The sequence below is a fragment of the Salmo trutta genome, chromosome 15 (genome assembly GCF_901001165.1).
Source record: "Salmo trutta chromosome 15, fSalTru1.1, whole genome shotgun sequence".
In the NCBI taxonomy this organism is placed as follows: domain Eukaryota; kingdom Metazoa; phylum Chordata; class Actinopteri; order Salmoniformes; family Salmonidae; genus Salmo; species Salmo trutta.
In genome coordinates this window covers 41156467-41170977 of record NC_042971.1, presented here as the reverse complement: position 1 = coordinate 41170977, position 14511 = coordinate 41156467, and the positions used below count along the sequence as shown (strand labels likewise).

The following is a 14511-nucleotide window of genomic DNA, read 5'->3' as shown; positions in this document are numbered from 1 at the left end:
CCATTCTTTATTCATGGCTGTGTTCTTAGGCAAAATTGTGAGTGAGCCCACTCCCTTAGCTGAGAAGCAACCCCACACATGAATGGTCTCAGGATACTTTACTGTTGGCATGACACTGGACTGATGGTAGCGCTCGCCTTGTCTTCTCCGGACTGGCTTTTTTCCAGATGCCCCAAACAATCGGAAAGGGGATTCATCAGAGAAAAGGACTTTACCCCAGGTAACCATGGCTGACAGAGGAAGAACAATGATTCCAAGCACCACCCTCCTTTTGAAGCTTCCAGTCTGTTATTCGAACTCAATCAGCATGACAGAGTGATCTCCAGCCTTGTCCTCATCAACACTCACACAATGAGTGTTAACGAGAGAATGTGTTAACGAGAGAATCACTGACATGATGTCAGCTGGTCCTTTTGTGGCAGGGCTGAAATGCAGTGGAAATGTTTTTTTTTGGGATTCAGTTCATTTGCATGGCAAAGAGGGACTTTGCAATTAATTGCAATTCATCTGATCACTCTTCATAACATTCTGGAGTATATGCAAATTGCCATCATACAAACTGAGGCAGCAGACTTTGTGAAAATTAATATTTGTGTCATTCTCAAAACTTTTGGCCACGACTGTGCACTGATTGTTTAAAGCAAAACTAACAAACCTATTGCTGATGATGATCCTGAACAATCAAAATATAATCTAAGGCCAGCATCCCGGAGTCGCCTTTTCACTGTTGACGTTGAGACTGGTGTTTAATGAAGCTGCCAGTTGAGGACTTGTGAGGCATCTGTTTCTCAAACTAGACACTCTAATGTACTTGTCCTCTTGCTCAGTTGTGCACCAGGGCCTCCCACTCCTCTTTCTATTCTGGTTAGAGCCAGTTTGCACTGTTCTATGAAGGGACTAGTTCACAACGTTGTACGAGATCTTCAGTTTCTTTCCAATTTCTCACTTGGAATAGCCTTCATTTCTCAGAACAAGAATAGACTGACGAGTTTCAGAAGAAAGTTATTTGTTTCTGGCCATTTTGAGCCTGTAATCGAACCCACAAATGCTGATGCTCCAGATACTCAACTAGTCTAAAGAAGGCCAGTTGTATTGCTTCTTTAATCAGTACAACAGTTTTCAGCTGTCCTAACATAATTGCAAAAGGGTTTTCTAATGATCAATTAGCCTTTTAAAATTATAAACTTGGATTAGCTAACACAACGTGACATTGGAACACAGGAGTGATGGTTGCTGATAATGGGCCTCTGTACGCCTATGTAGATATTCCATAAAAAATCTGCTGTTTCCAGCTACAGTACAATAGTAATTTACAACATTAACAATGTCTTCACTGTATTTATGATCAATTTGATGTGATTTTAATGGACAAAAAAATGTGCTTTTCTTTCAAAAACAAGGACATTTGTAAGTGACCCCAAGCTTTTGAACGGTAGTGTACATCATTTACACACACACACACACACACACACACACACACACACACACACACACACACACACACACACACACACACACACACAGAGAAGTCAGCTTAGACAGATCCAGCTCAGAGAGGCCCAGCTCATGAGCTCCATCAGCAGCAGATTTTAGTTTATGATAGAAAATGTATGTGTTTATGCAGCAAATGTTAGTCCATCGAATTGTATTGTATCGCATCGAACCAAATCTCATCGATTATTTCACTAATCAAACTGAAATGCACCGAATCAAACTGAGACGTATCGTTGCTATATTGTATCGGAGCCCATGTATCTAGATACATATCGACTCGTCTTGAAAGGGAAAGATGCACATCCTTAGTATTCTACTGTGTTGCATAAACTGGGAAGGAAATGTGCAAATCAAAAACCTTATGATGCACCTCTTTTGAAATGTTTTAATTTAAAGTAGCTAATGTTTTCTCACACATGCAGGTGTTTCTACAGTTTACTGTTACTGTTCACTTCTTACTTACAAGCCCTTAACCAACAGTGCAGATCAAGAAGAGTTAAGAAAATATTTACCAAGTAGACTAAAATAAAAATAATAGAAAGTACATAATAAGAATAACAATAATGAGGCTATATACAGGAGGCACCGGTACCGAGTCAGTGTGCAGGGGTACAGGTTAGTTGAGGTAATATTTACATGTATTTTGGGGGTGAAGTGACTATGCATAAATAATAAACAGCGAGTAGCAGCGGTGTACAAAAAGGGAGGGGTGTCAATGTAAATTGTCCGGTGGCGATTTTATTAATTGTTCAGCAGTCTTATGGCTTGGGGGTAGAAGCTGTTGAGGTGCCTTTTGGTCCTAGACTTGGTGCTCCGGTACCGTTGCCGTGTGGTAGCAGAGAAACAGTCTTTTACTTGGGTGACTGGAGTCTGACAATTGTATGGGCTTTCCTCTGACACCGCCTATTGTACAGGTCCTGGATGGCAGGAAGCTTGGCACCAGTAATGTACTGGGCCGTTCGCACTACCCTCTGTAGTGCCTTACGGTCAGATGCCGAGCAGTTGCCATACCAGGTGGTGATGCAACCGGTCAGGATGCTCTCAATGGTGCAGCTGTAGAACCTTTTGAGGATCTGGGGACCCATACCAAATCTTTTCTATCTCCTGAGGGGGAAGAGGTTTTGTTGTGCCCTCTTCACGACTGTCTTGGTATGTTTGGACCATGATAGTTCTTTGGTGATGTAGACATACATGTATTTTTATGTTTGTCTATGAAGACATCTTCAGTTCACACAAGAATCAATTACACCATACATTCTAAGTGATAGGTTTGTGTGCTCGAGGCGCTCAAGCCAATCCCTTTGGGTACATACTAACCCTGACCTAGGAACAGTGCTTATGTGAGGGAATGAATGAGCCGGGGTGAAAATACAGTAGGGTAGAAAACACTCACCACCAGATGCATACTGTAGAGCAATGACAATGACAGATCTCTCTCAGTTGGAAGAAGAGGAATAACTTCAGAGAATCTCTATGACAGAGATTGAGGCAGGGAGTGCCTACAGCATGCCTGTAGCACTGTAATGAAGTTTGTGGCTGGTGTGCCCATGCTGGACCGACCAGCCAGACTTTCCCAGACTCGACGGGGGACTTTCATCTGAATATTGTATCCCCCCACCTAGCTACCCAATTAACACCAAGCACTTTACCCTGCCGAGTCCCAGGATGGCGCAGTCAGCATCATGGTGCATGACAAACTGGCACCAAACCACCGAACAGCCTTTGTAGCCTAGTGGTTAGAGCGCTAGACTAGTAACCGAAAGGTTGCAAGTTTGAATGCCTGAGCTGATGAGGTACAAATCTGTTGTTCTGCCCCTGAACAAGGCAGTTAACCCACTGTTCCTAGGCTGTCATTGAAAATAAGAATATGTTCTTAACTGACTTGCCTGGTAAATTAAATTAAAGGATTTAATACTCTAGTGTACAACACCAAGGCAGGATATTGTATTTGTACGGAAAAGACAGTATACCTATTCTACTCTTGCTCTCTCTACAGTGGTACTGATTCTTTTGTCATGGAGCTTTGGAATGTTAAGAGTGTTTTCCGAAATGGTACTGGCTTTCGCATTCTAAGGTTATGGACCACAAATAGATGTACAGCAACATTCATCCTGTTAAAGCCCATGGATAATGAGCAAATGACTGTGTGTTGTGCAGGCTGGTCTTACTCTGAATGATTTGTGTGTCCACTTGGAGGTTTATTTCCCAAAAAAACGTAATCATCTCATTTAAAGCTACTTGGTGGTTATTAGAAGACACTGCCTTAGCCCCAATGTGCTACCATTAAACCTCTGCATTCAAAACATATTTTGCTAAGCATCAGAGAGGTAAGGTAGAACTAAACAGTCTTAGCCAAGCAGACAAATGGTATAGTTTGAAATCATGGTGCAACTATCACCCAATATCATTATGGAACATTAGGAAGAAAAGGGATATTTACTGTAAGAGAAATAAGACTGATCGTCTCCCAAATGGAACATGATTCACATTCATAAAATGCAAGGGTTGTGTAATATTAACACAATGTTATTTTAGGAATGCGTAGTTAAATTGCAAGTTGCTTAGAAGAAAGATAAAATGTTACATTTTCCCGGTGCTACATTATGCATGTGCCCTTTCAGAGATGGGGAAATGTATATTTTCTATTTCTGCTGATTTGAATGACATTTACAGAGTAATATTGATTTTTGAGTGTGAAAAATAAGTTATGAATATCAACCTTTTTGATTGGATTTGTTGTGCCTTATGAACTTTGCACTGGATTAAGTCCGTCTGCTATTATTGTTCCTTTTTCACCAAGAGTAATTTAATGCATTCAACTATGATATGTAACATTTTTCTATTATTGATCATATCGAGAACTCTTTCAATCTCACTATGAATGTCACGCCCTGACCTGAGAGAGTCGTTTTTCTCTGTTTGGTTAGGTCAGGGTGTGACATGGGGTGGGCATTCTATGTTTTGTATGTCTATGTTGTTTTTGTATTTCTTCGTAAGCCGAGTATGGTTCTTAATCAGAGGCAGTTGTCTATCGTTGTCTCTGATTAGGAATCATACTTAGGCAGCCCGTTCCCCACCTGTGTTTGTGGGTTATTGTTATTTCGGTGTGTGTTCGGCACAGTGCGTTACGTTCTTACTGCGTACCTGTTTATTGTTTTGGTTTCGGTTTCCCTAAATAAAGATGTGGAATTACCGACACACTGCGCCTTGGCTCCTTTATGACAGGGAATTTGAGGATTCAGAACGTGACAGAATAACCCACCACAAGAAAGCCAAGCAGCGTGCGCTGACTGGGAAGAAGAGCTGGACCGGGGAGAATCAACGACAGAAGCCCGAGAGGCAGCGGCAAAATAATTTTTGGGGGGGGCACACGGGGAGATTGGCGAGGTCGGGGTTGAGACCTGAGCCAACTCCCCGTGCTTACTGTGGGGAGCGAGTGACCGAGCAAACACCGTGTTATGTGGTGATGCGCACTGTGTCGCCAGTGCGCACTCACAGCCCGGTGCGCTCGGTGCAAGCTCCTCACCGTTGCCGTGCTAGAGTTGGCCGTCAGCCAGGAAGAAGTGCGCCGGCTCAGCGCATCTGGTCTCCAGTGCATCTCTTCGGTCCAGGTTATCCTGCGCCTGCTCTATGCACGGTACCCCCCTTTCCCCAGCACAGCCCAGTTCGTCCTGTGCCAGCGCTCCGCCCTTGCTGGGCTACAGTGACCATCCAGCCAGGACGGGGTGTGCCAGCCCTGAGCTCCAGACCTCCGGTGCGCCTCCACGGCCCAGTATACCCTGTGCCTGCTTTACGTACCCAGTCTCCTGTGCGTCTCCCCAGTCTGGTGAGACCGGTTCCAGCTCCCCGTAGGAAGCCTCCAGTGATGATCAATGGTCCGAAGCCTGTAGGGATAATCCATGGCACGAAGCCTCCAGTGATGATCCATGGCTGGGGTGGAGGAGATGGAGGCGGAGAACAAGGTCAAGGAGGAACAGGGTTCTTCTTAAAAGGTTTCCAAGTAACAGGATGGTGGAGACTAAATGGGAAACAGACAGTTTCAGGAGTATTGTATATTTAAGTTTTTTTAAAATTGTTAGTATTTTGATTTACTGTGTATGTAACATGTTTTATATTTACAGTCATATTAACTCTTGTAATAATGTTCAATCTTGACATTTGTTTTGTTTTTGAATTGATCCATGGCACGAAGTCTCCAGTGATAATCCATGGCCCGGTGCCTCCAGTGATGATCCATGGTACAAAGCCTCCAGTGATGATCCATGGTGCGGAACCAGTAGTGATGATCCATGGCACGGAGCCTCCAGCGATGCTTCCCAGTCCGGAGCCTCCAGCGACGCTCCTCAGCCCGGAGCTTCCAGCGACGCTCCTCAGCCCGGTGCCTCCAGCGACGCTCCGCAGCCCGGAGCCTCCAGCGACGCTCCGCAGCCCGGAGTCTTCAGGGACGGTCCGCAGCCCGGAGTCTTCAGGGACGGTCCGCAGCCCGGAGTCTTCAGCGACGCTCTGCAGCCCGGAGTCTTCAGGGACGGTCCGCAGCCCGGAGTCTTCAGGGACGGTCCGCAGCCCGGAGTCTTCAGCGACGCTCCGCAGCCCGGAGTCTTCAGGGACGGTCCGCAGCCCGGAGTCTTCAGGGACGCTCCGCAGCCCGGAGTCTTCAGGGACGCTCCGCAGCCCGGAGTCTTCAGCGACGCTCCGCAGCCCGGAGTCTTCAGTGGCGGTCCGCAGCCCGGAGTCTTCAGCGACGGTCCGCAGCCCGGAGTCTTCAGTGGCGGTCGGCAGTTCAGAGCCTCCGGCGCTGATCCACGGTTTGGTTCCTCCGGCAACACAGAAGCGGGGGGGATCAGCGGGCGGTGTGGGGGCTACGCCCCGAACCAGAGCCGCCACCATGAGTAGATGCCCACCCGGACCCTCCCCTATAGGTTCACGTTTGCGGCCGGGAGTCCGCACCTTTGGGGGGGGGGTACTGTCACGCCCTGACCTGAGAGAGTCGTTTTTCTCTGTTTGGTTAGGTCAGGGTGTGACATGGGGTGGGCAGTCTATGTGTTGTATGTCCATGTTGTTTTTGTATTACTTTGTTGGGCCGAGTATGGTTCCTAATCAGAGGCAGCTGTCTATCGTTGTCTCTGATTAGGAATCATACTTAGGCAGCCCGTTCCCCACCTGTGTTTGTGGGTTATTGTTATTTCGGTGTGTGTTCAGCACAGTGCATTATGTTCTTACTGCGTACCTGTTTATTGTTTTGGTTTCGGTTTCCCTAATTAAAGATGTGGAATTACCGGCACGCTGCGCCTTGGCTCCTTTATGACAGGGAATTTGAGGATTCAGAACGTGACAATGAAGATGTTCTTGTGATTTTTGCCTGCATATTCGGCACATGTTGGTTGTAGCTTTATTACTGTATCCGCTAAGTTTCTTTCGTAAGAATAAACAGATCCATATCTAAGTTAAGAAGGTACACAAATAAATGATTGTATATGCATGTGGTAGCCACCACTTATTTGTTTTTGATCAGAGGAAGTGGTTTTGGGGCACCCGAGTGGTGCAGCGGTTTAAGGCACTGCATCTCCGTGCAAGAGGTGTCATTATAGTCTCTGGTTCAAATCCAGGCTGTATCACATCTGGCCGCGATTGGGCGGCACATAATTGGCCCAGCGTCGTCCGGGTTTGGCCGGGGTAGGCCGTCATTGAAAAAATAATTTGTTCTTAACTGACTTGCCTAGTTAAATAAAAAACTTGCCTAGTTCTAAAAAATAAATACATCTTTAAAAAAATCGAAGTACCTATTGTAAGCCATTTGTGTGCACCAGTGGTCACCAACCTTTTCTGAGTCACAATGCAAGTCGAGATCTACCTCTAAAAAAAATGTTTTTTACATAAGCCTATGCAACATTAAACAATTAAAAAAGGTTTTGTAGCAATAAGGTTTGTGCAGTAGGCTATAGGCCTACTTGAATTGCTATGCTTGATTTGCCCTGCCAGTGTTGTTCTTCTCAGATGATTTGGAGGGAGGGAGGGAGGGAGGGCGCATCGGTGAGGCTGCCTCTCACCCGACTCCCCGTCCCTCTGTCCGCTGAGAAAGGAGGACACAATCTTCCAGCTGATGGCGAAACAAGTCGCACTGAATTTCTGCCTCATGCACCAATCCATGTTGTTACTCCTATGACCAGAGAAAGGGAAATATTCCTCGTTATTAAAAAAGACACAAGCCGCTAATATTAACAAAACAAGCTTATCGGAACACTTTGGTATTTTATGGCTTATAAAAGTGTTGAACAAAGTGTTGACAGTGCTAAATAACAACTTGATTACGAAATGACTCATAAAACAGTAGCTCTTTGCTGTAGTCTCTCTCTAGTCATGGTTTTAAAAGTTTTTAAATCTCACAGTATCAACTGTACTGTTTATTTTTACAGTCTATGGATCGAGTAAACTGTGCAGACACTGTGATCTGAGCTATCTGAATGACTGCAGTAGGCCTGTCGGGCAGGTGGAGTTCTACCTTCAGACACATAAAATGGTTTAAAATGGAAACATTTTGTCTTCCTGGTGCTAGGGCTGCAGAATGAAGTGACCTACCGCCAATAGCATGAAACAAATCAAATCAAATAGGAACGCAAGGCTTTATCGTTGTTGTTTTTTACAGAAATGTTTGGTGATCAACTAGGAATATCCTTGGAAATCGACCAGTTGATCGCGATCGACCAGTTGGTGTACACAATGAGTCCATTAACTGTCTCTAACCTCATGATATTTAATTGGTGTGGAGCTGCAGCAGTAGAGTCAGAGGATCAGGTGAAAAATAGGTGGTAGGAGTGGTAGAACTGGTAGAAGAATGAATCCAGATATGTATTTTTAAGAAATTATGGAAATAGTTGATGACAAAAATACTTAAACAAAGAAATGTATCATAACTGGAACTGCCAATAGCAATATTACCACAACTGGCGGACAAATGCGAGAATAGCCTCAAACAGGCAAAATTTCCATAAACTCAAGGATCTAAATATTATGGCATAGCTAGTCACATCATGTTACCAAGACAAAAAGCTCTACCTTAATCCTTAATGAGGAGAAGTGAGAACAGGCATGCTAAAAGGATTTGACTAGATGCTATACAGCTATGGATAGAAGTGACGTTTCATAGCAGATTAGGAGAATTTACGCAGCAGGTTAGGAGAATAAACGCAGCAGGTTAGGAGAATAAACGTAGCAGGTTAGGAGAATAAACGTAGCAGGTTAGGAGAATAAACGCAGCAGGTTAGGAGAATAAACGTAGCAGGTTAGGAGAATAAACGTAGCAGGTTAGGAGAATAAACGTAGCAGGTTAGGAGAATAAACGTAGCAGGTTAGGGGAATAAACGTAGCAGGTTAGGAGAATAAACGTAGCAGGTTAGAATAAACGTAGCAGGTTAGGAGAATAAACGTAGCAGGTTAGGAGAATAAACGTAGCAGGTTAGGAGAATAAACGTAGCAGGTTAGGAGAATAAACGTAGCAGGTTAGGAGAATACATTTTAGGTTAGGAAAAGAGTAAGGGTTAGTGCTAGCTAAAATGCAACAATTCTCCCTGACATGATTAAAAGATGCAACTTTTTTTTACCGTTGCTGTAAACCATAATCTAACCACAAACATGCTAAAAGGACCTGATGTAAACCATTCAGAAGGTAGCCTAGTGGTTAGAGCACTGGGCCTGTAACCAAAAGGTTGCTGATTCAAATCCCTGAGCTGTCAAGGTAAAGCTCTGTCATTCTGCACCTGAGCAAGGCAGTTAACCCACTGTTCCCTGGGCGCCGAAGACGTGGATGTTGATTATGGCAGCCACCGCAACTCTCTGATTCAGAGGGGTTGGGTTAAATGCAGAAGACACATTTCAGTTGAAGGCATTCAGTTGTACAACTGACTAGGTATCCCCCTTACACCTTTAAACAGGTTAATTCTAATTGTACACTTTTTGATTATACACTTTGATGGCAATACTACTGCTCAAATAGACAATGACCACAAATGAACGTGTTTATGGAAATAAAGGCATCATTTGCATAAACATGCACGTTTTTGATAAACAATGCAAACACTCCCACAACTGGATAAAACAAACACAGAGAGGTGGGCAGCGTGTGTCTAAAGCCCTGAACTGAACTGCCTTATAGTCTATACAGTAACCTCACAAAAAACAGCCTTTTTTCAACTGGTGGTGTTGACTCCCCACTCATCATTTTCCAGCCACACCTACCCTGAGTAATTACCTCTGCACGCACAGAAGAACAGCCTTGTCCGGCCAGGGGGCTGGCCACAGCACAGAATACAAATGGCCCATTAAAATGCTTTCAACTGCCAATTAGTCAAGCAAGATATGTACTGAACTTGCAATTAATAACCTTTTACCACAAGCCGGGTAAAGATGGCACAGCCTAATGAGCATTTGATTGTCATATTTGTCTTGAATGCTGTTAAAGATTACAAATGTCAGAGGGCAAACATTGTCAGAAGCCTCTTCTGATTTCTTGCTGAAATTTGTAATATGGGAAGTTTTTCCCCGTCTGTTCCCAGAGGATAGAAGGACAGTGGGGTGAAGACAATACTCTCTGCTTCACGGGGCGAGTGTTTGGGTCAAGGCCAAGGTTTAGTGGCTGTCAGGCGGCAATGATAGAAATGTCAGCCCAAGCAGAGCTCAGGGCAGAACAGACGGTTCATGTCAAGGTTACCAATGTGCTTTACACTACACAGCAAAACACTACTGTGCTGTGATGAACTGCAGTAGAACACAGATGCAAAATAACAGTATTCATCATTGTGCTACTGTTATATTACTACTGGATAATGCTAATGATAAATACTGATTCTAAAAATAGTGGCAGGTATCAGGATGTGATGTTAGGATACGATTGAGAATTCAAACCCTTCTATATTAAAGTTGCACTATGCAGAAATCACTCCGCCATTTCCTGGGTTGCTAAAACTGTAATAGTTCGGCTAATTTCAGTTTATGTAACAAAATAAGCTAGTATAGTGTAGACAATCATTTTTTCATCTAAACCGCTGTGAAATATATTTTCCATAAACAAAAATATTGTTGTTTCGGCTGTTTGAAGCTGGTGTATAAAACCGAAAGTAAAAGATGCAAAAACAAAACATAAGAACAGGAAGCATAGAAATAGAACAGATATATCACTTCTTAGACTTGCTTTCAACTAGAATGATAGATCTATAATCATTTCTGGGAATTTAGTCAGGTCGCTGAAAAAGTTATATATTGGCACTTTAAATAGTGTGTAAGAAGACATTGTTCTAGGATGCAAGAACTACATTGTTCACCACATTATTGATGTCATCGTATTTGATAGCAGTCCATCAGATTCTGTTGAAAATTAAAGTTATCTCGCAATCTGTTCCTACAAATCAAATAAAATGTATTTATATAGCCCTTCTTACATCAGCGGATATCTCAAAGTGCTGTACAGAAACCCAGCCTAAAACCCCAAACAGCAAGCAATGCAGATGTAGAAGCAGGTGTAGAAGCACGGTGGCTAGGAAAAACTCCCTAGAAAGGCCAAAACCTAGGAAGAAACCTAGAGAGGAACCAGGCTATGAGGGGTGGCCAGTCCTCTTCTGGCTGTGCCGGGTGGAGATTATAACAGCACATGGCCAAGATGTTCAAATGTTCATAAATGACCAGCAGGGTCAAATAATAATAATCACAGTAGTTGTCGAGGGTGCAACAAGTCAGCACCTCAAGAGTAAATGTCAGTTGGCTTTTCATAGCCGATCATTGAGAGTATCTCTACCGCTCCTGCTGTCTCTAGAGAGTTGAAAACAGCAGGTCTGGGACAGGTAGCCGTCCGGCTTCTCCTCCCCTGTGTCTGTTAAAGCAACTCAATATTCTACCACACCACCCAGCAGCAATCCCTTAGAACAGGAACATGCTGATTAAGGACACTAATATCCAAATAATTACTTTTTACTTGAGTGATATATTTTTTCTCACAATACTGAGACACAACATTGTCCATGTGTGAGGTATATTAATTGTTCTAAATCTGTACTCTGTCTCCACTCTCATTCTTCCTCCAGATTGGTCTTGCATTGTGGATCCCATGACTGAATGAGCTTGGTTCAGCGTTGCCAGTCATGGAGCAGATGGATTGTAAGCCTTACCAGTCATTATCCAAGGCCCGGAATGAGATGGAGCTTGCATACACCAGCTCCTCAGACGAAAGCGAGGATGGTAGGAACCTTTGCAAATCCTACACATCCCGAGAGACCCTGCCCGATTATGGCCAAGAGATGAGACTCAACTACAACAGCCACAGAGCCAAGCGGAAAACAGTGGACGAGCCCACTGGAGGTACGGCATAACACCACAAACAACAAACAAGTTTAACCAATCAAAGTGAGATTGTTAAATAGTAATTGAATTGAAATAGCAATTCATTTTAACTGGTAACTGCAATGGGGGCATTTATTATGTAAATGCCTGTTCCATTTTTGAGTTATTGATAAACTCCCAAGTTCCAGTTTTGACATTCCAGGTTAATCAGTTTTCCCTGCACACAGGTTATGGTCAGTTATGAAGTCAAAATGGCAGCGAGGTTGCAGGGGGAAACAGGTAAATGCAGTGTGACTGGATAACTGATTGTATGCATGATAAGACATTGCAGCTTATCATGACTTTGCAGCTAGCAGAATGAATTTTATAATCTCATGTTCCCGTATCCACATATCCCCTGGTAAATGTATGAAAACTTTGCTCTGCTGCTGCAGTGACTATGGAAGTATTGCATGCTAATGTGGAAGGTAGACTCGGGTTGTATATTGCTGCAAAAAAATGTGAATTAGAGGTAATTCAGTTACTCCATCAATTGTTTCCTAGTCAGTCACACATAGGATCTCTTTAACACCTTAGGGCTGTGTTGGGGTTTGGTGGGTGGGATGGGTATGGTGGAGGGATTGCATAATTATGTTTGAATTGACTTTTTCTCTGTAGAAAATAACACAATCACACCTCTAGTTCATCCACGCTAAACATATCTATCGTTAGGAAATGAGAATAAGAAATTAGTGTTGCGGGGAAAACAATGTAATCAAGGTCAAAACTCAAAGAATTATGAATGGTTTGAGTGGAGATGTTTTTACTCAGTTTTCCATTGCAGTCTACGTTGTTATCTACCTTGTTCACTGGAGACATTGTGCAGTATGTCATCACTGTCTATTGATGGGTCATCGTGAAAATGTCACAGGGTCTGGTCTGCTTCAGGAAGACATGAAATACCACTATGGAGATTAAAGGAGGTTATTCCAGGTCCCATCTAAACCACTGGTTGAATGTTTACCTTTCACAATACACATTATAAGTCTTGAAATTATTATAGACTCATTTCTAATTTGATAAGACATTTGATAAGAGTAATTTCCTACATTTCCATATTGCTTTATTACTTGTCAAAGATTCATGGTTACTAGGGATGCCCAGATAAGAGAAATCTGGGACAAAAAACAATATTTTCTTGGCTGTGATGGACAATACTGATATCGGGGGAAAACAAGCGGTTGTGAGATTCGGGCAACAACACAATCAGAAACGGCAGTGTCATTGGAAAATAATGATTTATAGGAGCTACTGTAAGGTTTCCTCACAACAGTTGTATTTGTTTATGTCAATTCTACATAGGACCTATACGAAAGCTATTTGTAAGGTTATTGGGCATAAGTATGTACAGGTGCAGATGATGGACAAAAACAGATTACCATAGAACATTATCGTAATGGGGATAGTACACGTGTACCGCCGTAGTTCAACTTTGATCCGTGTTGCTGTTCTTATGGTTTTACATACAAGTTCTTCTAAGCCTATTCTGTCTCTTCTCATGGAGTCCTGGAACAAATGCAGTTGTGAAATATAGTTGACATGACACATTCCTTGATCATTTTGATATCATTTGAAGAGAATAATTGGAGAACAAAATAGTCATGCTGAAACTATGAGTCTGGTATAATGACCATTATGTCATAATCTATATGAGGATCCTCTCTAATGATGCCAATCAGTGATTGATCATTAGAAGATTAGAGTAGGTATTTCTAATTCAAATGATGATTTTACACTTTCTAAAGAGAACACTTAATATTTATTTCACATACAGTACTTGCCTATTTACAGGCACATTTTACATACATGTGAATAACACCTGAACTTCATATCCCTCAGATTGATATGATTAACAGTGACATATTTCTAATCAAATGATCATCTTTATACTGTAGTATCTTATTTTCTTTAGATGTACCTTCAAACCTATGCGAATGATGAAAATACATATTTTCATCTATTGGTTTGTTTTAACTGCAAATGTGAGCTCAAATCGGCTTTATGCTCCCATGTATTGCGGTATTCAAATTATACACTGAACAAAACATTTTGTTCTGGTTACCTTGGAAACTGCATAAAATGAACAAATGGCATTTGCTCGGAGCAGCAGCTTTTTCAACCTGAACAGATTGATAGCAAAACAGTATGCACAGGATTTCAGCCCCTTTCGTGGAGAGGAGAACATTCTCTGTGCTCATTTATGTGTCCATTTTCCGCTGGTGCCTCCATTTCGCTGCTGTGATTTTAAGGGGCAGGAGGTCGTAGAGAGATATTCACTGACAAGAAATTGGTCAAGGACATGGGTTCCTGACTGGCGTAATTAGTGTAGAGATTATTACTTGAGAGTGAGGTCAGGCAAGTCACCTTGGTGAGGGATTCTCAAGAGCAGTTTAAAGAAAGACGACACCTCTCCATATGCAAGCCGCACCACAGTGTTGAGTACACATCATGGCCACAGGCTGGTATTACTGAATCTAGTCACACAGGATTCTGATCTACGCCTGATTATTGTGCAGCCCTGACAAATCCATTAAAACTGTTGCTAAACCAATTGACCTAAAATGTACAGTTTTAGAACACCTACTCGTTTTTCTTTTATTTTTACTATTTCTACATTGTAGAATTGTAGTGAAGAAATCAAAACTGACAGCT

At 42.8% G+C, this 14511-nt stretch overlaps 1 protein-coding gene across 2 annotated transcripts in view; it reads left to right on the top strand.

Annotated features, from left to right (window-relative positions):
* The window catches only part of tenm1 (teneurin transmembrane protein 1), a 230956-nt gene that overhangs the window by 28633 nt on the left and 187812 nt on the right, over positions 1-14511 (top strand). For both annotated transcript variants that reach the window (XM_029691557.1, XM_029691556.1), the window contains exon 2: positions 11565-11838. In XM_029691557.1, the coding sequence (XP_029547417.1) occupies positions 11622-11838 (217 nt within the window). In that variant the 5' untranslated portion in view covers positions 11565-11621. The remainder of the gene's footprint in view (positions 1-11564; positions 11839-14511) is intronic.